The sequence below is a fragment of the Arvicola amphibius genome, chromosome 9, assembly GCF_903992535.2.
Source record: "Arvicola amphibius chromosome 9, mArvAmp1.2, whole genome shotgun sequence".
Taxonomy (NCBI): Eukaryota; Metazoa; Chordata; class Mammalia; order Rodentia; family Cricetidae; genus Arvicola; species Arvicola amphibius.
Window position 1 is genome coordinate 38,091,879 of NC_052055.2, and position 12,772 is coordinate 38,104,650.

At 47.3% G+C, this 12,772-nt stretch overlaps 1 protein-coding gene across 1 annotated transcript in view; it reads left to right on the forward strand.

The window, feature by feature from the left end:
• Positions 1–12,772, forward strand: part of Fam227a (family with sequence similarity 227 member A) — a 53,516-nt gene that overhangs the window by 5,621 nt on the left and 35,123 nt on the right. The window contains exons 2-5 of the mRNA XM_042055724.1: positions 4,936–5,155; positions 6,570–6,676; positions 11,523–11,592; positions 12,235–12,314. Coding sequence (XP_041911658.1) covers positions 5,014–5,155; positions 6,570–6,676; positions 11,523–11,592; positions 12,235–12,314 — 399 coding nt within the window. The 5' untranslated portion in view covers positions 4,936–5,013. The remainder of the gene's footprint in view (positions 1–4,935; positions 5,156–6,569; positions 6,677–11,522; positions 11,593–12,234; positions 12,315–12,772) is intronic.

The following is a 12,772-nucleotide window of genomic DNA, read 5'->3' on the forward strand; positions in this document are numbered from 1 at the left end:
CTCTGTTCTTAAGACTAAGTCAGGGCTGCCATGGAGCTCTGCAGATGATTAATGCCTGCACCAAGACTGATGACCTGAGTTTGATCTCTGGACCAATGGAAAGAGACTTATCTCCCACATATTTTCTTTTGACCTCCACACACACCGGAGCATGTGAACTCAAAAAAAAAAATTTAAAAACATAAAAAAGAAAAGTTAAAAGTTTCTATCATGGGGCAGGCATTTCTGAGTTATAAGAATCAGTACAGAGTGCGACAATGGTGGCCACACCTTTAGTCCCAGCACTGGGAGGCAGAGGCAGGGCGATCTCTGTGAGTTTGAGACCTGCCTGGTCTACAGAGTGAGCTCCAGGGCAGCCAGGGCTGCACAGAGAAACCCTGTCCTGAAAAACAAACAAGGTAGGGCCTGGGGATAAAGCTCAGGGGAAGGAGCTTGTCTGACTCCCCTGAAGCTCTAGGTTAAATACCCAGCTGGAGGCGGGGATGACTGGGGAGTTCGCTTGGTGGGTAAAGTGCTTACTGCCCAAGCATGAGGACCTGAGCAGGGACCCCCCCAAATCCACGTAAATAACCAGACTTGGTGGTGTGCTCCTGTGTCAGAGCATGGTCCACATGGAGTCATGGGAGGATTCTGTGTGCTTGTGAGAACACTCTAAGGAAACAAGCAGAGTCGTGACCCCAGTTTCTCCAAAACACAGACTTGTTCTTGGGATGTGTTTGCGTGCTCCTCCCAGGTGCAGGGGATAGGAGCGAGCTCACCTCAGATTTCTCAGTACTGCTTGCTGGTGTTGCTCAGTTGTACCCCTATGGGAGAACGCGCGTTCTTGCCGTGAGCAGCCTGTCCTTGGAATTCTACATGGCATGAACTCAGGAGAACCCTAGTCCTATGTGACCTTTCTTAACCCTGAGAATAAATTGTCTAAGGAATAAAGTTGGCCATTGCCTTAGACTTTCATCTGCATCATTTATCGGCTCCATTCTTCACGGTCCCACTATGTCTAGAGGTGACACACCTGTCACCTCTTTCTGGGAGGTTCAGGCTAGGAGATCCCAAGGCTTGTGTAGGTCAGCCACTCTAGCTGAAATGGTGAACAGTGAGGAGCCCCATCTCACAAAACATGGAGAATTGATTGACATCATCCTCTGGCCTCCGTATATACCTACATGGGCATCTGCACAAGCACGCAAGCACACACACACACACACACACACACACACACACACACACACGAGTACTTGGGCCTTAAAATCATGTTAAGAATTAGCTTTCTGGGGCTGGAGAGATGGCTTAGAGATTAAGAGCACTGGCTGCTCTTCCAAAGGTCCTGAGTTCAACTCCCAGCAACCACATGGTGGCTTACAACCATCTATAATGTGCAGGCAGAACACTGTATACATAATAAGTAAATAAATGTTTAAAAAAAAAAAGAATTAGCTTTCTGCTTTCTGTCCTAGCAAAGGTGCAGACTCAGCTGGAAATCCACCCTGCCCTGGGGAGGGAGCATGAAGCCTTTAGTACCAAGAATTGCCACAGCTGGTTCCCTGCCAGGCTCCCTATTGAAGGCCTCTGTAGCCAGGTAGGGTCAGAGTCTCAATAACTGTATGCAGAAAAAGGAGTGAAAGATTGGTAGATTAAAGTAGCCTTTAAAAAATATTTTATAGTAGCCAGGTGATGGTGGCTCATGCCTTTAATCCCAGCACTCGGGAGGCAGAGGCAGGCGGATCTGAGTTCGAGGTCAGCCTGGTCTACAGAGCGAGTTCCAGGACAGCCAGAGAGAGAGACCTGTCTCAAAAGTAAAACAATGACAGCAAAAAGATTCCTTACGTCGTTAGATTTTGAATATTAAGACAAACACTGCTGAGTTTTCTTAGCGGTTGATTTTATTTTTACGTATGCGTGGGCACAAGCTCACATGTAAATGAGCGGGGAGGCCAGAAGAGGGCATCAAATCACTGGAGTTATGAGTGGGTGTGAGCTGCCAGGCGTGAGGTGCCAGGACACAAAGGCACGGTCTCTGCAAGAGCAGCAAACCCCTGAGCCGCATTCCCAGCCCTCTGCTGCTCATTTGATTTTGACTTTTTATTTTAAATTAAATTTATGTAGTCGTCGTGATTGAAGGTATGTGTGCCACAGTGCACATATAAGGCCAAAGGCAGCTTGTGCGAGTCAGTTCCCTCCTATTACGTGAATCCCAGGAATCAAAGTCATTTTGCTGGACCCGGCCTGGTGGCTTTGACAATTGTTTAAGAATAGCATGTGTGTTTTAAGGGCTTTGCCACATGGATATTTTGCTACTGTTACCTTGATGGCATTCCTTGTCCAAGCCGAGGCTACCTGCCTTCCCAGCTAGAACTTTACAAATCGAATTCATCAATTTAATCTACCCCATACTGCCACTGCTCAGGGAAGGTAATGATGTGGCCAGCATGGCTGTTCATTTTTACATCCCCCCTTCCCGTTTTCCTGTCTCCTTTGCCTCTTCCCCTCCCCTCACTCCTTTTGGAAATGGTTCGGGAACTGGGCAGTTTAGATTGAGCAGTTGAAGGGACTAGGTGAGCACATGAAACAGGCCTTCTTTATACTTCCTTGCAAATCCTTGCTGGCCAGGCTACACACTTACTCTTTTCCCTTCAATGCACTACAGTTATTTACTTACCTGTTGGAGTGTAGGAAAGTGAGCGTAGCATGGCATATGTGTCAGGGGATAACTTGAGGGAATGGGTGCTTTCCTTCACCGTGTGTGTGTGTGTGTGTGTGTGTGTATGTGTGTGTGTGTGTGTGTGTAGGGGGTGAAGGTTGTGAGCAGTCAAACTCTGGTCATCAGACTTGGCAGCAAGTGTCTTAAGCCTCTGAGCCATCCCCCCACCTTTTGTTTGTTTTTTTGAGACAGGTTTCTCTGTGTAAGTCTGTCCTGAAACTCACTCTGTAGCCCAGGCTGGCCTTGATCTCAAGGATACACCTGTTTCTGCCAGCTAGGTGCTGGGTTTAAAGGGGTGCACCACACACCTGACCACGCGGGGCAGTATGCAGTGGGAACTGGCTGTGTGTAGGTACCTGAGGGAGGAGACACTGGGGTATCTGCTTAACAGTTTCTCAGCCTTTGGAGACTCAGGACTTCGCTCACACATTATCAATGACAAAGTGACTACTTAGGTTATCATTGTATTAAATTAATGCTACCAAATTTGGGCCTTTTGTTTTATTTTGGGTTGTTCTGGTATCTTAGCCCTTAACCAAACATATGTGGTTTACTTTTTTCGGGGTGGTATTTTGTTTTGTTTTGTTTGTGGAGTTTTTGTGTATTTGTTTGCTTTTTTTCTTTCCTTTTTTGGGTACAGCTGTAAGATATTTATATATAGAAAATGTGCTATTCTTGCAGTCTCGATATTCAGGGTAGATTGTGAAACATGAATTTTGGGGACTGGGCACATGGCTTAGTGGATACGAGCGATTACCGTCCTAACAGAGGACTTCACCTCCCCTCACTGGCTGGATATCCTGCACAGCCTCACCCAGGTTCTACCTGGTCCCATCTTCAGTGGTCCTCATCTCACTGCTGAGCTGTATTCTGCACCACAGAGCTCTGTCTCTGAGGACCTCAGAACTCATCCAACAAATAGCCCTCTCAGGTTATAAATAACCCCAGGCTTTCCATGTTATATATAGCTTTAACTTTTTAAATGATTTGTTTTTATTTTATATACATTGGTGTTCTGCCTGCATGTATATCTGTGTGAGGGTGTCAAATTCCCTGGAACTGGAGTTACAGACAGTTATGAGCTGCCATGTGGATGCTGGGAACTGAATCTAGGTCCTTTGGAAGAGCAGCCAGTGCTCTTAACTGCTGATTCATCTCTCCAGCCCCTTCATGTTATCTATGAATTTATTTATCATATATGAGAAATATATAAATTTATTATTATTATTATTATTATTATTATTATTATTATTGTTTTTTCCATGACAAGGTTTCTCTGTGTAGCAGCTCTGGCTGTCCTAGAACTCACTTTGTAGTCCAGTCATGCCTCTAACTCACAGAGATCAGCCTGCCTTTGTCTCCTGAGTTCTAAGATTAAAGGTGTGAGCCACCACTGCCCGGCTTCCGTGTTATGTTTTTAAGCTAGGCTGCCACCAGGAAACTACATTTTTCACGCGGTGCTTCCCACCCACCTGTCACTCCAGTCTCTCCACCGGCACCAGGCACTCCAGGGCTACACATCTATGTGTGCAAGAAAATACACATAGCAGTGGTGGCTATGTGTCAAAAAAGCCATGCATGGCCTCCAGTGCCTGTGGCCCTAGCATTTGGGGAATAGAGACAGTGGAACCCCGGAGCTCTTTGGCAGGTCAGAATAGCTAAAAGGTGAGCTTTGGATTGAATAGAAGAAGATCCTGCCTCTAAAGAATAAGGGGGGGGGGAGAATAAGGGGAAAGAATAAGGTGACAATCTAGTTCATTCCACACATGTATATTTTTTAAAACCGTGATTTTTTTTGTTTTGTTTTTCGAGACAGGGTTTTTCTGTAGCTTTGGAACCTGTCCTGGAACTAGCTCTTGTAGACCAGGCTGGCCTTGAACTCACAGAGATCTGCCTGCCTCTGCCTCCCAAGTGCTGGAATTAAAGGTGTGCCCCATCACTGCCTGGCTAAAACTGTGATTTCAAAGGTGGAGATTACTTTGCTAACATGATACAGATGTAAAGGATGAGGTCACAGCGAGGCTATTGAGGGGGAAGACAACTGTATAAAACAGGTAACTTTGAGTAAATATTTTTGCATCGATTTGGAAAAAAAATAATAAAGGACTTCCCGAACAAAAGCCTTTCTTCCTGCTTACTTGTGTGTCTGGCGCCTTGTCATCCTCGGTCAGCGAGCTGTTGTGTGCATCTTTCTGCTTTTGTTTCCTGATTGGTTTCATGCCATTTTATCCCTGCAGGCTGCCTGAATAAAGAACAAGGTTGGAGTGGGAAAAGACAGGAAATTTCCTGTCTGCCAGTTTACAAGAACTTGACTAATGGAATTCGCCAAGAAGATGGACGTCATCAACGTCACTGCCTTGCCCATGATTCCATTGGATGAGCACCAGGTGGTCTCTGTCAATGCCCGGAAAGTACTGGAGAATTCTTTGAGGAAACAGTTGCAAGACCATCCCCCCAGTATCCTTCAAAAGCTGTCACTCATGGTCAGACCAAGTACATCTCACTGGTGTAATGAACGCTTAGGTTCATGTATGTTACCTGTTAGCCCACTCTACATACCGTGGTAATCTTTTCTGAGCACGTAAATCCTGTTTGCCTCTAAAGGAATGTGATGTTTTGAAGAGTTGTTTAACTTGAGGCTTAACACACACACACACACACACACACACACACACACACACACACGTTTGGTTTTTCGAAACAGGGATTCTCTGTAACAGCGGTGGCTGTCCTGGAGCTTGCTTTGTAAACCAGGCTGACCTTGAATTTAGAGAGATCCCTCTGTTTCTAACTCCCGAGTGCTGGGATTAAAGGTGTATGCCACCACCTCCTGGCTGAAGTTTATTTTTTGAGCAGAGGGCACTCAAAAGGAAGATGCCCAGGTGGGATCTGTTGAAAGAGGGGGAAAGTTTTGTATTGGCTCTGCTTACTCTTCCTTCCTAGGAATTAGGGCTGTGGACATAACAGGCAGCAACTAGGAAGTCAGGAGCTAGCCCTCTGTCCCCAGAGAGCTGAGCCCACCACTCAGATCCTTCATTTCCTCTGGTTGACCTCCCCTGTCCTCACCGGCTAGTCCCCCTACTCAGGTTCAGTCTGCCCCTCTGGCATCTGCCCAGGCTCTGCCTGCCACTGCTCTCCCCCTGATCCTGCCTTCACCGACCCTCCCCTCTCCACTGAACAGTTTCCCTGCCACACAGACCCCATCTCAGAGTCCATCCCACCAACAGGCTTTAAGCCTTGCTGCCACCAGGCAGTCTGCATCTTCCACTCTGCCTCCCTCCCCACAGTCCTCTCCCCGACCCTTCACCAGACACCAGCTAGTGTAGGCCATCTGGATCTTGATACTTTCTTGGGGCTCTTTTCTTTTTTAAAAGATTTATTTATTATGTATACAGTGTTCTGATCAGATCTCATTACAGATGGTTGTGAGCCACCATGTGGTTGCTGGGAATTGAACTCAGGACCTCTGGGAGAGCAGCCAGTGCTCTTAACCTCTGAGCCATTTCTCTAGCCCCAAGGCTCTTTCTAATGCCTTACTTAATCCCACACATTTTTTTTGTTTTTTTTTTTTCGAGACAGGGTTTCTCTGCAGCTTTAGAGCCTGTCCTGGAACTAGCTCTTGTAGACCAGGCTGGTCTCGAACTCACAGAGATCTACCTGCCTCTGCCTCCCGAGTGCTGGGATTAAAGGCGTGCGCCACCACCACCCGGCATTAATCCCACACATTTATAAGTTACAAAGTGATTCACTAAGACTTGATGAAGTCATGAATGTTGGTAGAAGGAATGAGTCAGTAGAGAGATAATGTAGCCTGGACACCTTCCTGGCTGACAAAACTCCTCTGCCATGGGTGCCTGCTCGCCTCCTGGAGTTTCCTTAGCAACTTGCCTCCCAGCATGCATCATTGGCTCCATGAGTCAGATGAACCAGAAGATTACTGAGATAGACCTGTGCCCCAGCCTGTGGGTCAGCATCTCGGTGAGTTGAAGCAGATACTGGAGTTCAGGCAAGGCCTTTGGGAAGAAAGGTTCCTAGGGAGAGTCATTCAAGGTGTGCCCTGCGGGCTCTGTACCCCTCCAAACACATGTTTGTACAGTTGAGGTTTCAAAGTTCACTTTTAAAAAAAATTAGCTGACTTTAAAAAAATGTATGTGTGTGTGTGTGTGTGTGTGTGTGTGTGTGTGTGTGTGTGTGTGTGTGTATGCCATATGTTCATGGGTGCTTTTGGAGGCCAGAAGAGGGTGCTGAATCTCCTGGAGCTGGAGTTGCAGGTAGTTCTGAGTCGATGTAGAAAGCCCTGAACTCGGATCCTCTCAAAGAACAGCAGGTGCTCTTACTGCTGAGCTCTCTCTCTCCAGCTCCAGCAGGCTGCTTCTTAAGAGAAGTTTTAAATTTTCGGTGAACATATATACCATATGCCCCACCCTCACACATGTGTAACCTGTCCCATCAACCTCTCCATAACTCAGTTACAATCAGCAAACCCACCCTGCCTCCAGCATTACTGCCGACACCCCCTACTTTATCTCAGGCTTCCCTCCTGATGAGTGTAGACTGTGGGCAATGATGTGTATCATCTGCTTCTGCAGTGCCTACGGAATAGCCTCATGCCCCAGCCACACGCACCGCCCTTTGTCTCCCTTTCCTCCCAACCTCTGGCTGCCGCTGGTCCACTTACTGTCTGTATAGTTTCAACCCTAAAGAACACCATGACCTTGGAATCCTGCAGTGTAGCTTCATGTGTCACTTAGTAATGCACCTTGAAGTTCTTCCTTGGGTTTCCATGGATAGCCCATTCCTTTTTAGCTTTTGCTAATACCCCATTATCTGGATGCACCGCAGTTTGTTGATATATTCCCCTCCTCGGGCATATTGGTCACTCCCGTGCTTTGGAAACTAAGACAGACATCCCTGTGCAAGCCATCACTGTGAGCGCAGCTCTTTTGGGTAAATACCAAAGGGCACACTATCAAAGCCGCTTCCAAGGTGTTGTCTTTCCACCAGTGAGGTCTGGGGTTCCTGTGCTTGGAATCCTCACCAGCGCCTGGTGGTACCGGTGTTCTGAACTTGGCTGTCCTGATAGGTGTATGGTAGGGTTTCACATGATGATCTGATAACACAGGATGTAGCATCTTTTCATTGCTTATTCATCATCCCTATATCTCCTCCTCCTTTTTGAAACAGGGTTTCTCTGTGTAGCCCTGGCTGTTCTAGAACTCTCTCTGTAGACCAGGCTGGTCTGGAACTCAGAGATCTGCCTGCCTCTGCTGCCAAGTGCTAGGATTAAAGGCATGTGCCACCACCACCCAGTTTTCTCTGTCTTTTTTCGATGAGAATGGGGTTCTTAATGTTTTGTTTGTTTGTTTTCCGAGACAGAATTTCTCTTTGTAACAGCTCTAACTGTCCTGGAACTTGCTCTGTAGACCAGACTTGAACTCAGAGATCCGCCTGCCTCTGCCTCCTGAGTGCTGGGATTAAAGACATGTACCACCAGTGCCCGGCGGGGTTCTCAGTGTTAATTGTCAACTTGACAGTGTAGGGAGACTGGCCTCTGGGAGAGGCCAACTTGGAAGATTGGCCTCTGTTGATGTCTTTGGGAAGCTGTGTTGATTGTATAGTTGAGGTGGGGCACCCTGCCTACTATGGATGGCACCCATATGCTGGAATCCTGGACTCTGTTAATGGAGAATAGGTACCGGGCACACATTCAGCGTGCTCTGCTTTCCAATTGGGAATGCAATGTGCTGCTGCTCTGAGCACCTGCTGCTGTGAGTTCTTGGCTGTTCAGGGCTAGCCTCCTGAGGATCATGTTGTAAATGCTCTCTCACAGCCTGCTTTTTTAAAAATATTTATTTATTTATTTATTTATTTATTTATTTATTTATTATGTATACAATATTCTGTCTGTGTGTATGCCTGCACGCCAGAAGAGGGCACCAGACCCCATTAGAGATGGTTGTTAGCCACCATGTGGTTGCTGGGAATCGAACTCAGGACCTTTGGAAGAACAGGCAATGCTCTTAACCTCTGAGCCATCTCTCCAGCCCCCACAGCCTGCTTTTGTCTTACTAATTTATTCATTGATTGATTTATTTTTCAGAACAAATGCCTCTCGGGAACTCTTTTCAGCCAGTACTATTGGCCTGTCTATTATTTTAGTGGCCTCATGGTATTCCAAAGGTTGGATTGAGCATAATCAATTTATTCTCCAAAGATAAATATCTCAATGGTATTTATTTTATTTTATTTATTATGTATTCAGTGTTCTGCATGCATGTTTGCCTGCATGCCAGAAGAGGGCACCAGATCTCATTATAGGTGATTGTGAGCCATGTGGTTGCTGGGAATTGAACTTAGGACCTCTGGAAGAACAACCAGTGATCTTAACCACCTCTCCAGCCTCTCAATGGTATTTTAAAACATTTTTATTGATGTGTGTGTCTGTGTGAACATATGCCATGTGTGTGCAGGTGCCCACAGAGGCCGGAAGAGGACTTTGAACCCTCTGCAGCTAGAATTAAGGCAGCTGTGAGAGCCTGTCTTGGTGCAAGGCTCTAAACCCAGTCCTCTGGAAGGGTTCTTAACTGCTGAGCATCTCTGTAGCTCCTCTCAGGCATTTGAGCATAGTGAGCATTTGAGTGTAGGGAGCATTTGAGTATAGTGAGCATTTGGGCATAGGGAACATCTGAGTATAGTGAACATTTGCGTGTAGGGAACATTTGAGCATAGTGAACATTTGAGCATAGTGAACATTTGAGCATAGTGAACATTTGAGCATAGTGAACATTTGAGCGTAGTGAACATTTGAGCATAGTGAACATTTGAGCATAGTGAACATTTGAACGTAGTGGACATTTGAGTGTAGTGGACATTTGAGTATAGTGAACATTTGAGCGTAGTGGACATTTGAGAGTAGGGAGCATTTGACTGTTTCTGTGCCTTGATCTAGTTTGCTTCTTGTTGCTGTGATAAAACACTTACCAAAGGCAACGTGGTTGGGAAAGGATTTGTTTGCTCTTACAGCTACAACCCATCACCGAGTGGAGCCAAGGCAGGCACTCAAGACAGGAACCTGGAGACAGGCAATGGAGCTGCTAACTGGCTGGCTCTTCATGGCTCACTAGCTCCTTGGCTGCCTGCCTGGCTTACTTCTCTTTAGATTTATCTTATTTTATATGTATGACTGTTTGCCTGCATGTATGTGTGCCATGTGTGGCTGGTGCCCTCAGAGGCCAGAAAAGGGTACTGGGTCACCTGGAGCTGGAATTATGGATTGTGAGTCTCCATGTAGGTGCTGGGAATTGAACCTGGGTCCTCTGGAAGAGCAACCAGTTCTCTAAAGCACGGAGCCCTCTCTCCAGCTCAGTCTGCCTTCTTATAAAACCAGAACCACCTGCCCAGGGTGGCACTGCCCAAATCAATCATCAGTCAGGGTGATCCACAGGCCAACCTGATGGAGGCAATTTCTCAGCTGAGGGTCCCTCTTCCCCGGTGACTCAGTTTGTGTCAAGATGATAAAAATTAACCACCACAGGACTCATTTGCAGAATAAAGCCCTAGAAGTGGAGTTTCTCAGTGGGATGAGTGTGGTCAGAGAGAGGGGAGAGAATGTGAGTACATAGATCCTCGCCATGGCACACATGGAGGACCGAGGACAGCTCGTGGGAGTCGGTTCTCCTTCCACCGTGTGGGTCCCAGGAATCAAACTAAGGTCGTCTTGCTGAACTGTCTTGCTGGTGCCAATTTTCTTCTCATACAAGCGGAGCCATTCTCTATGAATGGGCGGGGGGGGGGGGTACCGCTAGTGTCAGTTCGCGGCCCACCTCTGAGCGGGGATTGGAATCAAGTTGTGAATAGCAGTAGGGTACGCAGACATGCTCTCTGGATGATTCTGTGCACGCATGTATTCCTGTGGGAAGGTAGCACCAGGTGTGTGAGCTTTCCAGTCAGACTGCCAGACAGGAGGGACTGAGCCTCAACATCCGGTAAGAGGCTCCATAACAATCCACCTACCTGAGGGCATCCACAGGGATCGGATGTATGTAACACATGCCCGACCTAGCTGGGACTTAGAGGAGCCCCTGGTCACAGCAGGGACCGAGTATGTATGTGAGTGCACAGATCTGTCTGCTGTTACCTTTATGTTTAACTGTGAAGTCACTTCTACCATCCTGGAACCCATTCTACTGGGCGACACATCCAGCACTTCCATAGAGAACTCTATCCAAGCACAGCAAGCCCCTTAGCTGACAAGCAATACATTGTGAGCGCACTGACATTCCCTTTTCTTTCTTTTTCTAAGGTGAGGGTGGGGATCATCAGAGATACAGTGGGCTCTGGTGAGAGGTCAAGGGTGACTGACTGATAACAAGGTTAGCCCCTAGTAAGTACCTGTTTGACAACTCTGGGCTGTGTGCAAAATGCACCAAATACTTTCTCCTGGGTCCTTAGAGAGACCATGGAAGGTAGGTGTGGTTATTACCTTCATACGGAAAGATGGCACGTGTGTACTTGTGAATTGCAGTCAGAACCCTGCTCTGCATCCTGTGCTCTCAGAAGTGGAGCCAGGAGGACAGCATGATGCAAGGGTGCTGGGATGAGATTTGTATTGATGACATACAATGGGACCATGTCAGTGACACCGATGGCCCAAGGTCCCTACTCCCCAGGGGGCAGAGAAGAGGTACTTGGCTACATACTCTGTTTCAGGCCTTTGGATGCCAGTAGGATAAAGTGCCAACCCCTGACCCCTGACCCCTTCCCTGGATTTGCATCAATCTCTAATGCCCTGTTTTTTTTTTTTTTCTTCTTCTGGTTTTTGAAGGCAATTGAGGAATATGAGTTGGAGAAGAAGTCTTTAAAAGAGAAAACTCACGGCAGCCTGGGAGACAGAGGCAAAAAATCCTTTCTCAGTCTGAAAAGTGCTTTTGTGGGGTTTGGTTTTTTATTCTCTTAAGTTTAGATCCTTTTCAGCATTTTTGTTTTGTGCTAGCATGGATTGCAGGGCCTTGTACATGCCAAGCACATGCTCTGCCACTGAGAAAAACCCCAGTTATTAATTTTTAGTCTTTGAAATGCAGTTAAGTTAGAATCCAGAGTTCTACCTGAGGATAGCTTTTGTCCTCCTCTGTGGTAGCCTTCCGTCAGACCTGACACTGGACGAGGAAGGAGGGAGGGACAGGACCACGCCCAGCTATCTGCTAGGTGACATCGCACCAGGTGCTTTGATCCCTGCTTCTTTATAAAGCCCCACCTGGTGATCACACACACACACACACACACACACACACACACACACACACACACACACACACACACACACCTAGGAGAGTCCTGCTGGGGAGGAGCTTGCCTGGTGCAGAGTCTTGTCTTCCCTGATGTTTCTGAACAGACAGGCCAGCCCAGCAGTCTGCCCGTCACCAGGCAGCCCTCTGCAGCAGTCTGTCCGTCACCAGGCAGCCCTCTCCAGCAGTCTTAGCTCCCAGTAGCAGGTGCAGCCACTGCTCCTCACATCTAACTTTCTCCTCCATTCTCAGCCGGGCGACCAAAGGAGGAGTCACCAATATCCTGCAAAGGTTCGGAGCTCCGGAATGCCAAGATGATCCTGACAAAAAGGGTAAGAGCCCAGTGCCATGTTGCTTTACCAATGGTTTCTACCATGAACAAAACGGGTTTTATTCTTCAGGAACGAAGATTTGGTGTCTAGATAATGACTCACAGAGAAAGGCGGGGTTCACTTTTTCAAAGATCTGGCAATACTTTAATTCTAGAATTGCTCATGTCACTCTTGAAAGGGCAGAGCTGAACCCAGCCTCAGCAGTTAGAGTGTCCTAGAGTCCTGTGTCTGTTACTGTTAGAGCTGAGGTGTTTCCGCTTAGAGAGAGTCCTCCAGTTTCACTGCCATGGTGCCACACAACTCCATGTGCCTTCTACACGGGAGGGTCCCATGTCACCACTCACTCATTGCGGATGTGCCAAGGCTGAGATGATGGTCCAGGGCCAAGCAGCAGGTCAAAGGACAGGCACAGCTCTCCACTCAGCTCTCCAGCCCAAGGCCAGCCCGCTCTGTTGCAC